At 48.3% G+C, this 18,909-nt stretch overlaps 1 protein-coding gene across 1 annotated transcript in view; it reads right to left on the bottom strand.

Annotated features, from left to right (window-relative positions):
- Positions 1-11,410: 11,410 nt before the first annotated feature.
- Positions 11,411-18,909, bottom strand: part of LOC142256545 (phospholipase A2 inhibitor and Ly6/PLAUR domain-containing protein-like) — a 29,490-nt gene continuing 21,991 nt past the window's right edge. Inside the window, exons 3-5 of the mRNA XM_075328302.1 lie at positions 14,199-14,348; positions 13,329-13,475; positions 11,411-11,664 (exon numbers count right to left, since the gene is read on the bottom strand). Coding sequence (XP_075184417.1) covers positions 11,519-11,664; positions 13,329-13,475; positions 14,199-14,348 — 443 coding nt within the window. The 3' untranslated portion in view covers positions 11,411-11,518. The remainder of the gene's footprint in view (positions 11,665-13,328; positions 13,476-14,198; positions 14,349-18,909) is intronic.

An 18,909-nucleotide genomic window follows, 5' to 3' on the forward strand; every position in this document is an offset into this window, starting at 1 on the left:
CAGACAGACACACACACACACACAAACACAAGTCTGCTGCATACAGACAGACACACACACACAAGTCTGCTACATACAGACAGACAAACACACACAACTCTGCTACATACAGACAAACACACACAACTCAGCTACATACAGACAAACACACACAACTCTACTACATACAGACAAACACATACAACTCTGCTACATACAGACAAACACATACAACTCTACTACATACAGACAAACACATACAACTCTGCTACATACAGACAAACACACACAACTCTGCTACATTCAGACAAATGCACACAACTCTGCTGCTCTGTGGGGCCCACACCCGCGGCTCGGCGGGGACAGCACCCGCAGAAGCACCCGCGGCTCGGCGGGGCCCACACCCGCGGCTCGGCGGCGACAGCACCCGCGGCTCGGCGGGGCCCACACCCGCGGCTCGGCGGCGACAGCACCCGCGGCTCGGCGGGGCCCACACCCGCGGCTCGGCGGGTACAGCACCCGCGGCAGCACCCGCCGCTTGGCGGGGACAGCACCCGCGGCAGCACCCGCAGCTCGGCGGGGCCCACACCCGCGGCTCGGTGGGTACAGCACCCGCGGAATCGGCGGGGGGGATTGGCAGGGGCCAGGGCATACATCTGGGGGGATTGAAGCAGCTCACCGGGGCCCATAATGGGGAGGCGGGGAGGGCACTTACCCGATTAGGTCACGGTGGAGAGGGGGCCCACACAGCGCCGGACAGAAGCTCGCCTCCTTCATCTGTGGGACTGAGAAGGCGGTAGCTCCGCCCACAGATGACATTCAAACCAGGATGTCTGCGCGCCTTAAAGTGACGGCGCCGCAGATTGCTGCCGAGGACTGCGGTCCCCGGAACTCGGCCAGGGACCGCAGAACTGTAAAGGCGAGTGGGCCCCGGCCAAGGGACAGGAGAACTGACGAGGCCGAGTGGGCCCCCCCGGCTCTCCAGGGCCCCGGCATTTGCCCGGGTTTGCCGGGTGCTGACGCCGGCCCTGAGCGGGACGTAAACATCCCGCCCACCTCCTTCTTTCCGCATAGCCGGTGTGAGCCGCAGGATGCAGGTAGATGTTCCTCGCTCCTGCGGCTTCACACACAGCGATGTGTGCTGCCGCAGGAACGAGGAACAACATCGTAACATCGGTATTTCCCAATTCATGGAAATGTCGGACCCTACACCGATGATACAATAACGACGCTTTTGCGCTCGTTAATCGTATCAAAAAGGATTTACACACTACGATATCGACTGCGACGTCGGATGTGCGTCACTTTTGATTTGAACCCACCAACATCGCAGCTGCGATGTCGTAGTGTGCAAAGTGCCCCTTAGTGTAGGGCAAGCTGCTGGAGAAGGGATAGTGTATTAGAGGCATGTAGGCAGGAATTCTAGCTTTACAGATTTTGCTCCTGCTAAGTAAAAATATATTCTATTCTCTAATAACACCACTCTTAGCTGCATTTAGTGTACGGCATGCTGCTGGAGAAGGGATAGTGTATTAGAGGCATGTAGGCAGGGATTGTAGCTTTACAGATTTTGCTGTTGCTACATAAAAATCTATTCTATTCTCTAATAACACCACTCTTATCTGCATTTACTGTACGACATGCTGCTGGAGAAGGTATAGTGTATTTGATGCATGTAGGCAGTGATTCTAGCCTTACAGACTTTGCTTGCTGCTGCTATGTAAAAAAAACTTTTTTATTCTCTAATAATATTACTCTTAGCTGCATTTAGTCTTCCTAAAGGCCGCTTTACACGCAACGACGTATCTAACGATATATCGTCGGGGTCACGGAATTCGTGACGCACATCCGGCATCGTTAGCGACGTCGTTGCATGTGACACCTACGAATGACCGCTAACAATCAGAAATACTCACCTAATCATTGATCGTTGACAAGTCGTTCATTTTCAAAATATTGTTGCTGGTGCTGGACGCAGGTTGCTTGTAGTTCCTGAGGCAGCACACATCGCTACGTATGACACCTTGGGAACAACGAACAGCAGCGTTCCTGCGTCCTACGGCAATAAGGTGGGCATGTCGTTAATGCGGCTGGTCTATGCCCCTCCGCTTCTATTGGTGGCCCACTGTGTGACATCGCTGTGACGGCGCACGAACCTCCCCCTTAAAAAAGAGCTTGTTCGCTTCCCGCAGCGACGTTGCTAAGAAGGTAAGTACGTTTCACCCGTCCTAGTGATATTGTTCGCCACAGGCAGCGATTTTACCGTGACGCACAAACGACGGGGGTGGATGGGATCACTAGCTAGATGTAAAGAAGCCTTTAATCTTCTTTTCATTTGTCTGTATGTAAACCTTTGATTTTGTGCTCTGTGGTCGGCTTTTCTTGCTGCTGGACCACCCTAGATTCATCTTTTCTTTGGGTGTTTCGCTTCTGTTATCCATACTTTGGTTTTATTAGGGTAACAGATATATTAATTTAATTTACTTGTTTGCCTGCCCAATTATCTTTTGGGTATGTCTTTTAATACGTTCCTACTGCTGGTATTTCCTGCCGGTGATATTCTCATTTTGAAGTCAAGACATATTGCTTTTAGTTTCTACCATCCAGTGGAATACCAGCTAGAATATGTCTCTATAATGTTTGTGTTCTCCATTCTGAACCTATCTTATGTTTGTTGTCTTTAAGTAGGTGACATATTCTTTAGCAATATTCACCTTTTCTGTTATTTTGTATTTGTTGCTTGTCTTACTCAATCTGGGATCACTCTCTACTTTAGAACACCATCCCTTCTGTAGGTAATTTTCACTCTGCTCTGGCCTCCGGCTCCATAGGAGGAACATGAAGCACTCGATGGCCAATCAGACAGCATAGGTCCAAGTTGTCATCGTTTAGTCTGTGATCTGGGCTATTGCCAACTACAGCAGGAACGACTAGGGACTGCAGGGTTGGGATCTCTAGTCTGTTCAGGAATCGTCAGAGTCAGTTGTAGTTTTAGTTTGTTACCTTTACCCCTTTTGTGAGTTGTAAGAACATAACACTCTCTTTGGCCACCCCACTGCCTCTTCCTGCCTGTCGGGGTGCTTCTGATCTCACCACCTCTGTACTGCTGTCCTCGGTCTGAATGGCATCTTGCCAGGTTGGGTGAGTGATTTCATTGTTTACCACCTTATCTTCCACTTCTACAGTTTGGTCCACTGTTTCTGGCTTCAAAAGTATTGTCCATGCACTCCTGCAAAGTGGGAGTGGAAGCTAGGTCTTGTGGATGACTGTGGTTATTATGTTCAACCTACAAACTGTATGGGTTTATTTTTTAAAACAAAAAATGTAGCCCTAGCCCTGAAAATATTTTTTTTGGGGAGGGCCAACTACTGGCCCGCCTAAAATTATTAGTGAGTGTCGACTGCTGACCCTAAAAAGGTACGAGTGAGGGTTGCTTGATGACCCTTCAAAATTTATGAGTGACGGCCGACTGCTGGCCCTCCAAAAAATACGAGTGAGGGCTGCCTGATGGCACTCCCGAATTTATGAGTGAGGGCTGGCTGCTGGCCCTACAAAAAATACGAGTGAAGGCTGCCTGATGGCAGTCCAGAATTTATGAGTGAGGGCTGCTTGATGTCACTCCAAAATTTATGAGGGCCAGCTGCTGGACCTCCAAAAATTATGAGTGAAGGCTGCCTGATGGCACGCCAAAATTTGAGTGAGGACCGGTTGCTGGCCCTCCAAAAATTATGAGTGAAGGCTGCCTGATGGCACGCCAAAATGTATGAGTGAGGGCCGGTTGCTGGCCCTCCAAAAATTATGAGTGAAGGCTGCCTGATGGCACTCAAAATTTATGAGTGAAGGCAGGCTGCTGGCCCTCTAAAAATTATGACTGAAGGCTGCCTGATGGCACGCCAAAATTTATGAGTGAGAGCCAGCTACTGGCCCTCTAAAAATTATGAGTGGGAGATGGTTGCTGGTGCTCTTAAAATCAAGAGTTATGCTGCAAGATAGCTTTGTGGATGTGGTGGTGGAGGAGGCGGAAAAGGACAAGAAAAACAATAAATCATGAATCGTATACCCTTTTTTGGGTTTGAGGGTGTTCATGGGAATACACCAGAAAAAAAAGAACATTTCAATTGGCTTTATGTTTCACTAATGTCATCCACTGGGGTTGAGGAGTCGGGGTCAATCCAAGCCTTGGTCATTTTGAGAACAGTCAACCTGACAGAATTTACAGTTGACAGCTGGATCCTGGTAAGGTCTTCTGGAAATATCCTTGAATTTACCATTGACTTCCATTATACTCATTACTTGAGACAAGCGCCTGAGCAATACGATTTTCTTGATCCAAGTACCTAATCAGTTATTATAGCTCCAAAAAGATAGGGATTTAAAATCAAATTGATTATTGCCTTCAGACCCCCCTTTAACTCTGTTGCAGTGCTTTGAGCTGTGATGTCCTTTCACTATCCTAAGCCTAAGTTACCCTAAAATGGCTGCTGCATTCCCTGTCTTGGTATTTTTTACAGGCTATGATAGTCCCTATTGATAAGGTGCTCTATTCATGTGATGTGATGGCTGCAAGGTATTATAGAGAAGCCAGCATGGTCACACTGAGATTACGAGACCCATCTGTGGTTAATGCAGTCTTCTAAAATATGTAACTATAAACCAGGCATTTTTTTGACAATTTGAAACCAAATTGAATCACAAATTCTTAAAATGTTCCTATGTGTTGTGATAGGCTACTTCATATTGTCTTACAGCTATGTGTCATGAGTAGAGATGAGCGGACCTGTGAAAGTTTGGCTTGGTGGGTTCAGCTGGAGTTTAGATAAATTTCAGTTTGGGACTGGAACTTGACCTCAACCCAATGTAAGTCACTAATTGTGAAGTTTGGGTCTCTGCCCACATGCAGTCGGCCATAAACAAAGCACTTCCGGGAGCAGTAGAATGGGGGTTTTCCATTTTTTTTTTGCACACTACAACCGATCACACTGTAATTACCCCCAGTGCGAGCCATTCAAACACTGCAAGCGGCTCACACCAGGCTGAGCACCGAGCGTACCCGAGCACAGCGATACTTGAGCGAGTGCTTTGCATACGTAAAGGACACAAACCCAGTACCAAAATCTATGTTTGGTACAAACACCAAATACCGAACCTCAGGTTCGCTCATCTCTAGCCATGAGCCCACTCTCAGGCTGATGCAATCTTCAGCAGTGTGTGGAATGGTGCCAAGAAAGTTCTTCATGAATTTTACGCATACAAAATATCATGTTGCGCTAGGAGAAGATGAAGTTACAAGCAATGTAACCTCAGAATGCAGTTAGCAGAAAAACCACCAGAGGGCAATAAAGTAGTCAGAATACCAGGTCAGCAGCAGGAGGTCTCGTCGATAGCACATGTCTCGCCCCAGCGCTATGAGGTACTCAGTCCCAGGCGGTGTATTGCTGGGGGATGTCACTGGGTGGCCATTGCCCGGTTCCGTGACCCTGGGGTTCGCTTTTAAAAGGGGAAATATGTAATAAAAGTTTTTGTTGTGACGCCACTTGCGGATTGCAGCTATTTAAGTGGAGCCGCCACAGCACAGTTCTCACTACTAGGTCTGGTGTTGGTGGCAGCCTGGATGTTGGGCCCTCCGCAAGTAGGGCCAGGACCCAGGGGATAGATGATGTTGTTGGGCACAGAAAGAAGGTAGGCCACACAAGGGATTGCAGTGTAACTGGTTTCTTTAATCACAGCTTTGTTATGGCTGGCAACCCGATGAAGGCTAGTCCTCACCATTGGTCCCCTTAGATCCAGTGCCGGTGTGATGACCTGGTGGCTGTGTGCCCCTGCACCTGTCTCTGGTTGGTGGGTCTCCGTGTCTTGGAGCGTCTGGGGGTCCCATCCTGGTTCTCTTTCAGTCTTAGTCCGTATAACAGATAGCTTGAACCCTGTGGGGTCGGTTTCTTTGGTCCTGTTCCCCGGTTCGCCCATTGCTACTGTGTCCCAAACTTTATGGTCAGTGAGGTCCTGGATGGTCCCCTCACTGCGCAGATTTTATCATGTCTACCTGGAGCATTTGCCTGACCTACGATTCTGTACCCATTGGTGCTATGGTTCTGGGAGTACTTCACCGTACTCCACCGGCAACCACACGCCTGGGCCCTCAGGTCATCGTTACACTCTCCTGTCAGTGCGGTTACGTCTGTCTCCTCTCACTTCCAATTACTGACTGTCTGACCCCTCCTCCCTGGTTGGCGTCTAGTGGACTGCATCGTCTCCTCCCCTAGGTGGCCATCCATTAGGTCCAACCCTAGTCTTTCACCAGTCTTTGGGACGGGAAAACAGGGATTAGAATGAATGTTTTGGTGTTAACGGTATTGGTCTTCCAGGTCCCTGGGGGTAGGCCCTGCATCTTTGACAGTATGCAGTACCTTGTAGCTTCTGATGGCTTCAGGGGCACTATACACAGGGATAGACAAATCGTGGTTAGGTGATAGCCGAGAGTCAGAAAAGGAGAAGTCACAGATACAGCCAAAGGGAGAGACGGAGGTCAGGGTCACGAATATGCAGCAGGTCAGATGCCGGGAAGTCCAAGTACAACCAAGGGAAGAGGACAAACAGGTCAGGATCGGGATAACACAGACAGGGAAGAATATACAACAGACAGGAGTGGGTAGTCAGGGACTGTGACAGACGGACGAACGGATGAGGGGACAGGTCAGAATGAGGAAGCAGGGAAGCAGGACAGATCAAGTAACTCACCAAAGCCAGTAATACACGCTGCAGAGCATAAACTATCACTGGCACTGAACCGGAGGTGCAGCACCAGGATATAGTGTCCCGGAAACCAGGGTGAGGCAGGGAGGGGTTAACCCCTGACATGACCAGGCCGGAGCTGAGTGAAACCACAGCAGCAGATACCAGCCTGGATCATGACTCAAAAATAAACCAAAAGAATGGCAGCGAGATTGCTAAATTGTTAAAATTGTAGCGTTGCAGCACTGGGGTCCTGAGCGTCATCTCCTTTAGGCTATGTGCGCACTAGACCGTTTTTCCCGCGGATTTACCCGCGGATTTGCCCCGGAAATTTCTTGAGAAATGTCTGCAATCTTTGTGCAGACATTTCCCATGAAATTCAATGAGAAAAAAAAATAGCTGTGCGCACTGTGCGGATTTTTCTCAAGAAAATTTCTTGAGAAAATTTTCTCGAGAAACTTTCTTGAGAAAATGTGCATGTCCATTAATTTCCGCAGGTACCGGGGGTATTCCGGGGGTATTCCGCAGGTAGCAATGATGTGCGGTATACCACCGGAATAGCCGCGATTTACCTGCGGTAATGCCCATCGCTGCCTGCGGTTTTGCAGGAAGCGATGTCATTATGCCAGGAAGAGGAGCAGAGGAAACACACGTCGCACTCCCTGGACGCCGCACAGAAGCGCTTCCGTGCGACCTCCAGGTGTCTGTGCAGTGTGTGTCCTGCTCCGGCCTCGCGGCTGCCTGCACTGCAGGGTGTCAGTGTATGCCCGCAGTGTCAGCAGCCTGTCACGCTGCAGCGCAGGCAGACACTGACATCCTGCAGTGCTGGGAGCCGCGGGGATGACGATCGCTGCTGTCAGGACTCAGGAGGTGAGATCATTACCTGCTGTGACGATCTCCTGCCTCCTGACGTCACCGCGGTCACTGCTGTCTAGGGCCGACTCGCGAGCGGCCCGAGACTGTCACTAGCGGTGACGTCACGGGCTCTCGCGATAAGTCAGTGACAGCGCTGACGTCAGCAGTACAGGAGATGATCACAGAAGGTAATGATCTCATCTATGCTCCTGATGGCAGCGCTCGTCATCCCCTGCAGTGACCTGAGCTGACCTATTGATGTTAGCTCAGGTCACTGCATTGCTCTCCCAGCCAATGGGGAACATTCTGTTCTTCATTGACTGGGACAGCGACTATGGTATGGATCGCCGTGCCCCCCCCCCCTTATTGGATTACGCCGGACGTGGAATTGATTGTGCTCTTTTCAATAAATTGGTTAAAGAGGGAATGTTTTGGGGAGTGTTTTTTCAAATAAAACTTTTTTTGTTGTCTATTTTTTAATTATTACTGACTGGGTTGGTGATGTCTGGTATCTGATAGACGCCTGACCTCACCAACCCCAGGGCTTGATGCCAGGTGACATTACACATCTGGTATTAACCCCATATATTACCCCGTTTGCCAACGCACCAGGGCGCGGGATGAGCTGGGGCAAAGCGCCAGGATTGGCACGTCTAATGGATGCGCCACTTCTGGGGCGGCTGCGGCCTGCTATTTTTAGGCTGGGGAGTGTCCAATAACAGTGGACCTCCCTAGTCTGAGAATATCAGACCCCAGCTGTCCGCTTTACCTTGGCTGGTGATCCAATATGGGGGGGACCCCACGTTTTTTGTTTTAAATTATTTATATAATTTAAAATAACAGCGTGGGGTGCCCACTGTTTTGGATTATCAGCCAAGGTGAAGCTGCCAGCGGTGGTCTGCAGGCTGCAGCCGTCTGCTTTACCCTAGCTGGCTACAAAAAATGGGGGGACCTCACGTCATTTTTTTTTAATTATTTATTTATTTTATGGCTAAATACAAGGCTAAGCACCCTTTAGGCTGCTTTCACACATCCGGCTTGAGCTCTGCGGCTCAATCCGGCTGTGCAAGCTATGCAACGGATGCGGTGAAAACACTGCATCCTTTGCATAGGTTTTTCCTTTGCGGCCAGTCCGGTTTTTGCCGCTTGCGGCATGCTACTGAGCATGCGCAGTGGCAAAAACCGCATGCGGCGGCCGGATGCGGTTATTGCCGCATCGCGCCGCATCCGGCCGCCATAGGCATGTATTGAAAAATGTGCCGCATCGGCCGAATGCGGCGCGATGCGTTTTTTTTTGCCGCACGAAAAAAACGTGCCAGGCAACGTTCCATCCGGCCGCCGCATCGGCTACATCTGCCGCATGCGGCAAAAAACGGACGGAACGCAAGGCCATGCGGCACAATGCGGCACTAATTAAAGTCTATGCAGGAAAATCGCAACCGGCAGCAAAAAAAAACGGTTGCGATTTTCATGCAAAGTGCCGGATTGTGCCGCATAGCAAAAACCGGAGGTGTGAAAGTAGCCTAAGTGCCACATGAAAGTCACTAAAGGGTGCCAGCTTAGAAAATGCAGGGAGGTGGAACATTATATAGGTTTTTCTCATCTATCTATCTATCTATCTATCCCTCTATCTATCTATCCCTCTATCTATCTATCTATCTATCTATCTATCTATCTATCTATCTATCTATCCCTCTATCTATCTATCTATCTATCTATCCATCTATCCCTCTATCTATCTATCCCTCTATCTGTCTATCTATCTATCTATCTATCTATCTATCTATCTATCTATCTATCCCTCTATCTATCTATCTATCTATCTATCTATCTATCTATCTATCTATCTATCTATCTATCTATCTATCTATCCCTCTATCTATCTATCTATCTATCCATCTATCCCTCTATCTATCTATTCATCTATCTATCTATCCCTCTATCTATCTATCTATTCATCTATCCATCTTTCCCTCTATCCATTATCTGTCTATCGATTATCTTTATTATTTATTGCAGGGACAAACCTGCGGTAAATCCGCGGTAAATCCGCGGCAAATTCGCGGCAAATTCGCGGCAAATCCGCGGCAAAAACGCATGCGGATTTGGTGCGGATTTTTTCCGCAGGTCCGGAAATCTTTCACTGGCAGAAGTTTCTCAAGAAATTTTCTTGAGAAACTTCACATTTCTAGTGCGCACATAGCCCAAAGGTCAACATCTGCAAGGCGGTTATACATTTGTCCTTGTTTGCTTCAGGTTCATTTTAAATTGCAAAGATGTATATGTGTATACATAGGCAATTTAGATTGTTATCCCCAATGAGGATAGTGATAATATTTGTGGCAATGAATGATGCTATATTAAAGTCACGTAAATCTAATACATAAAGCTGTGTGTATGTATGTATTAGTGTGTGTGTGTGTGTGTTCGTATGTCCACTAAAGGAATCAAAGCCGTTGCATTTACAATCACAAAATTTTGCACAGACGCCTCATATGACTCAGGGATCATCATAGACTATGTTTTGAGGGGAAATTAAAACCCCACACTTTATAGTTATTCATCGAAAAATCAATGGAGCTGGGAACTACAGGTTATTAATAGCAGCAGTGATTGGTTGCTATAGGCAACACAGGACATTCTTAGTATAAGCTTATGTGTAAGGTAATCTGATATCGACACAGAGACAGAGGCAGACAGGGAAATAGACAGACAGACAGAGGCAGACAGGAAAAGAGACAGAGGTAGACAGGGAAATAGACAGACAGAGGCAGACAGGGAAATAGACAGACAGACAGAGGCAGACAGGAAAAGAGACAGAGGTAGACAGGGAAATAGACAGACAGAGGCAGACAGGGAAAGAGACAGAGTTAGACAAGGAAAGATACATACATACAGAGACAGAGGCAGTCAGTGAAACCGACAAGACAGATAGGGAAAGAGACAGACAAACAGAGACAGACAGAAAGCGAAAGAGACAGACAGGGGAAGAGACAGACAGCCAGGGAAAGAGACAGAGACAGACAGGGAAAGAGACAGCCAGCCAGGGAAAGAGACAGACAGGGAAAGAAACAGCCAGAGACAGACAGGGAAAGATAAACAAAGACAGACAGAAAGGGGAAGAGACAGAGACAGACAGGGAAACAGACAGACAGAGGAAAACAGGGAAAGAGACAGACAGAAAGGGAAAGAGACAGTGGCAGACAGGGAAAGAGACAGACAGGGTCAGACACTGACACAAAGGGAAACAGACAGACAGAGACAGAGGAAGACAGGTAAAAAAGAGAGAAAGGGAAAGAGATAGACAGACAGACAGACAGACAGAGACAGAAATAGAGAGACAGAAAGACACGGAGACAGACAGAGAGTGGGAGAGAGTGGGACAGAGATAGAGAGACACTTAGTTACTATCCTGGGCAATGCTGGGTACTACAGCTAGTTACTAAATAAAATTCAATTTTATATGGCTTTCAGTGGTTAACTTTTGGATAGTAAGTGTTGAACAAAAAAAAAGATTTTTCTTGATAATGGTTTTTACCCTTGCTTTTGATGGACAGTCTACTTAGCCACTGTTCTTTGAGTGACTTCCAAAGGCAATAGCTCTACTTTTTCTACTTTAGTTTTCCATAAGGCGGCTAATCATGTCAAGCATTTATTGTGAAAATTTGGCTATTTGTCTTGCCTCATCTAAATAATAGCAATAGAAAAAAGAACCATCGTCACCTATGTTTACTAAGAAGACATTTGGGATATAAAAGACCCTTGACGGGCTTCAATTTACTACAATGGTGTTTCTAATTTGGCCCCAAAATTATCCGCTTTCTATCATCCATCACAAATTGCCAGTTTTTTAGAACTAATTTATTTAGTATTTAGGTGCATTTTTAATAGATCCAAAAAGCAATGCTTGTCATCATTTGATCGACATCTGTATTTCCCAAAGCTCATAATGCTCTTAGTTGTCAAAGTATATCTTGTTGCCCTCAGGGCAAGTTAGGTTACTGAATGCTCCGACTGTTGTCCCCACTAGATCTGAAAATCCGACATAACAGGCTCCAGTTATGGTGCAGCCAGCAAATCCATATTTCTTCTCCACGCCACCTGAATGCAAGAGAACACTGGGTGAATAAAAGTTAAAGACATTGATGGAAACAAATTGGCATTTGTATAAAGTCATTTACAGGTCTGTATCTGTGGTCAGGGCTCATAGTTGCATATGTTTCCGGAAAAAGTGGATGACAACCAACCATTGTGGTTACTATTGCATCTCTGTCATGATGTAAATGCAGGAAAGCAAAGGAAATGGGGCTCCTATGCTGTCCCTCACTCTAGGAGACAATAGTCCATCCCTGTCCTCAGCGTTACCCCTAATGGTGGAGAGGATTGAGTCCTGTGCCTAGTATTCTCTTGACCACAGCTAATCTGAAAGGGGCAGGAGTGTGATGGAAACACAGATTTAGACAGAGAAAAAAAAAACAAAACTCACACATACTACAAACACACAGGAACAAACAATAAGAAACTAAGGAGAAAATCAAGAGAAGTAAGGCAGCAACAAAAGGATAACAAAGGTTAACACCTCAACCACTTACAGCAGTAAATCACTAAAACCGCCAGTAGGTCTAGATCAAACCTCCTCTCCAGACCAGTATAGATAAACTATAGGTGGCACTAATGGAAGTGTCCAGCCAGCATATATAGGAGAGGAATGAATGTGATTGGCTCTCCCATAGCATGTGATTAAAGGAGATTAACAAGCAGACCAGCAGAGATTAAATGGTACTTTACACGCTGCGATATCGGTACCGATATCACTAGCGAGCGTACCCGCCCACGTCGGTTGTGCGTCACGGGCAAATCGCTGCCCGTGGCGCACAACATCGCTAACACCCATCACACAGACTTACCTTCCCTGCGACGTCGTTCTTGCCGGCGAAGCGCCTCCTTTCTAAGGGGGCGGTTCGTGCGGCGTCACAACGGCATCACTAAGCGGCCGCCCAATAGAAGCGGAAGGGCGGAGATGAGCGGGCCGAACATCCCGCCCACCTCCTTCCTTCCTCATTGCCGGCGGCCGCAGGTAAGCTGTAGTTCCTCGTTCCTGAGGTGTCACACGTAGCGATGTGTGCTGCCTCGGGAACGACGAACAACCTGCGTCCTCAACAATCAACGATTTTTTGAAAATGAACGACGTGTCAACAATGGACAATTAGGTGAGTATTTTCCATCGTTAACACTCGCTCGTTGGTGTCACACGCAATGGCGTCGCTAACTATGCCGGATGTGCGTCACAGAATCCGTAACCCCGGCGATATATCGTTAATACGTCGTTGCGTGTAACGGGGCCTTCAGGGGGAAAGAGGGGCCAAAAAAATTGTATAGAAATAAAAACACTTGATGAGGCACTGTCATAGAGCCTTTATGTTCCCACAAATATCGCATGATGTAGGCACAAAAATAGAGTATGAAAATAGGATAATAAATGCACCTTATGTATCATGAATAAAAGAGGCAAAAAATTATTTAATTTTTTTTTTTTTAAAAGCTCTTTAATCCCCATGTACCAAAGACGAAAAACGTGCTCCAGGCAGGAACGGGGGATAAATTACCTGGTCTCGAAAAAGTTAAATGACCCAAGTCCATAATCTTCTACTAATGTCAGGGATAATGAGCAAGAGACTTTATCTGTCACAGGGTTATTATCAACAAACTAACTAATTATACAAGACATTTTGTATAGTAAGACCATTCCTGATCAACTGTGTTACCAGGAAAAGTTGCATCTCCATGGAACTCCAAACAATCTCCCTGATCCCCGGTGCAGGCGATCGGCACATATCCCGGGCAATCGTAGCTTCCCTCAACGAAACAAGACTTGCAGTAGAGTCCATTTTCTGTAGTATTTCGTGGTGGAACTAGATTATTTTAAGAGAAGGGTAATATCATAAATTAGTATGGTTTTTCAGATTGCAGCGGGCACTGCAGATATTGATATCTACCGTACTTATTGCTGTCGCCAGCCTTTAGGGGTACTTTGCACGCTGCGACATCGCAAACCGATGCTGCGATGCCGAGCGCGATAGTCCCCGCCACCGTCGCAGCTGCGATATCCGTAGGGAACATTATCGCTATGGCAGCTTCACATGCACTCACCTCACCGCTCTTGCCGGCGACCCGCCTCCTTATTAAGGGGGCGGGTCGTGCGGCGTCATAGCGACGTTACACGGCAGGCGGCCAATAGGAGCGGAGGGGCGGAGATGAGCGGGACGGAAACATCCCGCCCACCTTCTTCCGCATATCCTACGGGAGCCGCGGTGACGCCGGTAGGAGATGTTCCTCGCTCCTGCGGCTTCACACACAGCGATGTGTGCTGCTGCAGGAGCGAGGAACAACATCGGACCGTCGCGTCAGCGTAATTATGGATTACGCCGACGCTGCACCGATGATACGATTACGACGCTTTTGTGCTCGTTAATCATATCATCTAGGCTTTACACACTGCGATGTCGCATGCGATGCCGGATGTGCGTCATTTTCAATTTGACCCCACCGACATCGCACCTGCGATGTCGTAGTGTGCAAAGTACCCCTAAGAGTATATGTTATATGCCATATGCCAATGGCTTCTTTTTGCATACCTTCCATTGGACCCGAATTACAACCATCGGTTTCACAGCAATCGTAGTAAATATCCAGCTCGTAGCCAGTGGTGTTCACAGTTACAAGGTGGTTGCACACAACTGTCAAATTCCAGCATCCTCTGAAGGCTGCGGATCTCACCTCTCCACCTGGAAGAAGACAGTATATAGCGATATTATCATGTATGAATGTGTTATATTACGGTACTAAATTGTTTTCTGCTCATTAGCTAAAAGGAACCTGTCACTAGAGTTCTCATGTGTGAACTAAAGGCCCCGTCACACACAACGACGTATCTAACGATATATCACCGGGGTCATGGATTCCGTGACGCACATTCGGCATCCTTTGCGACGTCGTTGCGTGTGACACCAACGAGCGACCGTTAACGATGGAAAATACTCACCAAATCTTCCATCATTGACACGTCGTTCATTTTCAAAAAATCGTTGATTGTTGAGGACGCAGGTTGTTCGTCGTTCCCGAGGCAGCACACATCGCTACGTGTGACACCTCAGGAACGACATACTACAGCTTACCTGCGGCCGCCGGCAATGAGGAAGGAAGAAGGTGGGCGGGATGTTACGGCCGCTCATCACCGCCCCTCCGCTTCTATTGGGCGGATGCTTAGTGACACCGCTGTGACGCCGAACAAACCGCCCCCTTAGAAAGGAGGCAGTTTGCTGGCCACAGCGACGTTGCTAGGCAGGTAAGTGCATGTGACGGCTCCGAACAATATTGTGCGCCACGGGCAGCGATTTGCCCGTGACGTACAAATGACGGGGGTGGGTACGCTCGCTAACGATATCGCTACATGTGACGGGGACTTAAGACTAGTTCTGCATTACATAAAGGTGCATATTATTCCCTGATTCCACCTGCATACACCATAAAAACCTTTTAATAATCTCCCACGTTGTATGTAAATCCGTTTGGCGTCCTTGGTGCGCCGTCTATCCCTCCTCTCTGCTGCTGATTGAAGTACATTTCCTCTGCTTGACATGGATGATGTCTCTTGTGCCAGCCACATAGCCAGGTTGAATCTTTAGCATACACATCTCTGGCTCGCACATGCGCACTTTGCTCTGTCTTACTGTGGGCAGAGCCTAAAACAAACTGCGCATGCATGAGCCAGCGATCTGTATGTGCAGGTGCCAGATTTTCCCTATGTGGATGACAACATCACCGGATCACACATGCACACTTATATTTTAGGCTCTGCCTGTAGCAGGGCAGAACAAAGTGCGCATGCGAGAGCCTGCAATGTGTATGCACAGGTGCAACCTTTCCACCAACTATGTGGATGATATCGCAATCTTGGGCATGCGCACTTATGTTTTAGGCTCTGCTTGCGGTAGGGCAGAAAAAATGCAAATGTTAGAGCCTGCAATGTATATGCACAGGCACAAATTTTTCCACCACCTATGTGGATGAAAACGTCGCAATATTGCGCATGCGCACTTATATTTTAGGCTCTGCCTGCAGTAGGGCATAACAAAGTGCGCATGTGATAGCCTGTAATGTGTATGCACAGCCGCAACCTTTCCACCAACTATGTGGATGATGATGTTGCAATCTTGCACATGCGCCCTTATGTTTCAGGCTCTGCTTGCAGTAGGGCAGAACAAAGTGTGAATGCAAGAGCCTGCAATGTATATGTGCAGGCGCAACCTTTCCACCAACTGTGTGGATGATAATATGGCAATCTTGCGCATGCGTTCTTCTTTTTAATGCTCTGCCTGCAGTAGGGCAGAACAAAGTGCTCATGTGAAAGGCTGCAATGTATATGCACAGGTGCAATTTTTCCACCAACTATGTAGATGAAAATGTCACAATATTGCGCATGCGCACTTATATTTTAGGCTCTGCCTGCAGTAGAGCAAAACAAAGTGCGCAAGAGAGAGCCTGCAATGTGTAGGCGGAAGCGCAACATTTCCACCAACTATGTGGATGATGACGGCGCAATCTTGCGCATGCACCCTTATGTATATATTAGGCTCTGCGTGCAGTAGGGCAGAACAAAGTGCATATGCGCAAACTGGCAATGTGTATGTGCAGGGGTGAGATTTATCTTGGCTATGTGGATAATGCAGGCAGTGTCATCCACATCAAAGCAAAAGGATGGCGGAGAGGAGGGATGGACGTCGCAGGAAGGATGCCCATCAAACTGGACCATATAAGAATACAAAAAAGTTTTTGAGGAAATACAGGGGGAGTTAGGTGATAATATACAGCTCTATGGAATGAAACACACGTGCTGCTGAAGGTGCTAGTCTTAGTTGACACATAAAAAAATCTGGTGACACGTTCCCTTTAAAGTGTTGTCCTTTTATTAATTTTAGGTGCAGAGAATACCAATAGTATATTTTGCACCAGTGGCCCAATATGTACACTTTTTGATGATGTGAACAAAGGCAGCCATGCATCTTTGGAGACGCACACTTACTAGTGAAGAGTGAGCACTACCATGCTCGGGTGCTCAGTACTGGTAACTAATGATGAGCGGGCACTACCATGCTCGGGTGCTCTGTACTCGTAACTAGTGATGAGTGATCACTACCATGCTCAGGTGCTCAGTACTGGTAAATAGTGATGAGCGAGCACTACCATGCTCAGGTGCTCTGTACTCGTAACTAGTTATGAGCGAGCACTACCATGCTCAGGTGCTCTGTACTCGTAACTAGTGATGAGCGGGCACTACCATGCTCAGGTGCTCAGTACTGGTAACTAGTGATAAGCGGGCACTACCATGCTCAGGTGCTCAGTACTGGTAACTAGTGATGAGTGGGCACTACCATGCTCGGGTGCTCAGTACTCGTAACTAGTGATGAGTGGGCACTACCATGCTCGGGTGCTCAGTACTTGTAACTAGTGATGAGCGGGCACTACCATGCTCGGGTGCTCAGTACTCGTAACTAGTGATGAGTGGGCACTACCATGCTCGGGTGCTCAGTACTTGTAACTAGTGATGAGCGGGCACTACCATGCTCGGGTGCTCAGTACTCGTAACTAGTGATGAGTGGGCACTACCATGCTCAGGTGCACAGTACTGGTAACTAGTGATGAGCGGGCACTACCATGCTCGGGTGCTCAGTACTGGTAACTAGTGATGAGCGGGCACTACCATGCTCAGGTGCACAGTACTGGTAACTAGTGATGAGCGGGCACTACCATGCTCAGGTGCTCAGTACTGGTAACTAGTGATGAGCGGGAACTACCATGTTCAGGTGCTCAGTACTCGTAACTAGTGATGAGCGGGCACTACCATGCTCAGGTGCTCAGTACTGGTAACTAGTGATGAGCGGACACTACCATGCTCGGGTGCTCAGTACTCGTAACTAGTGATGAGCGGGCACTACCATGCTCAGGTGCTCTGTACTCGTAACTAGTGATGAGCGGGCACTACCATGCTCGGGTGCTCAGTACCATAACTAGTGATGAGCGGGCACTACCATGCTCTGGTGCTCTGTACTGGTAACTAGTGATGAGCGGGCACTACCATGCTCTGGTGCTCAGTACTCGTAACTAGTGATGAGTGATCACTACCATGCTCGGGTGCTCAGTACCTGTAACTAGTGATGAGTGGGCACTACCATGCTCGGGTGCTCAGTACCATAACTAGTGATGAGCGGGCACTACCATGCTCTGGTGCTCTGTACTGGTAACTAGTGATGAGCGGGCACTACCATGCTCGGGTGCTCAGTACCTGTAACTAGTGATGAGCGGGCACTACCATGCTCGAGTGCTCTGTACTCGTAACTAGTGATGAGCGGGTGTGGCGCCCCTGAGGCTTCCGTCGCCACAGGTCATTGCACCCCATCAGCGGTGTGATGCCCCATTCTGGGAGAGGAAGAGAGTGAACTCCGGTCCCCTGGTAAATCCACACTACACCCATTGCTAGGGACACACAGGACCAGGGAAAGTGGCAGGCAACCCTCCCATGCTGCATGCTGAGAGGGGCTGTAAGACCCATCCCTGCTCCCATAGGGTGGTAGCTTAGCAACTGGGGAGGTGGGAGGAGCCACCAGAGAGCAGATAGAGAAAGGAAGGTCGAGTTAGTTTCAGTTTACCTCAGGGAGTGAAAGAGTGAGGAGCCAGCATGTAGTTGGAGAAGAAGAACGAGACGAAGGAGGGAGGAGGAGGCCTGCTGGAGGCAGGCAAGGAGAAAGAAAGAAAGAAAGAAGGAAAGAAAGGCTCCAAGTCAGTCAGGAGCAGAGAACCAGAAGGAGACGCTTCCTGGTGAAGAACCTGGGACCCAGAGGTCCAGGTGACACCACGCAGAGACAGAAAGGGTCGCAGGGCCACGGGTAGTCCTGGAGGTACCACGAGCAGTCCTAGAGGTACCAAAGAGAGGGCCTAGAGGCGCCACGGGTAGTTGCAGGCTGCGGTGGCCTGTTCCACATTAACATCGGTGGAGTGATTAAGCTGCGACAGGGGACGGTCCCTAGAGACTGGAGGAGTGCAAAGACAATCTCCAAACAGTAAAAACCGAGGCCCAGGGAACGTTGTAAACTCCCAGGGCCAGAACCCATAGCAGACCTTCAGAAAAGGGGTAATCAGCCGACAGGTGACCCCCCAGCCTGGAGGCTGTAGTGGAGGCCAAGCCAGGTCCACCCTAACAAAGGCAAGGCTAAGGGAGACAGCAGAAGAAAGAGACACCAAGAGAAGGGTGTCGCGGGCGGGGAGGAGGGTGTCAGCACACCGCGCTCA

This window comes from Anomaloglossus baeobatrachus, chromosome 11 (genome assembly GCF_048569485.1).
Source record: "Anomaloglossus baeobatrachus isolate aAnoBae1 chromosome 11, aAnoBae1.hap1, whole genome shotgun sequence".
NCBI classification, from domain to species: Eukaryota; Metazoa; Chordata; class Amphibia; order Anura; family Aromobatidae; genus Anomaloglossus; species Anomaloglossus baeobatrachus.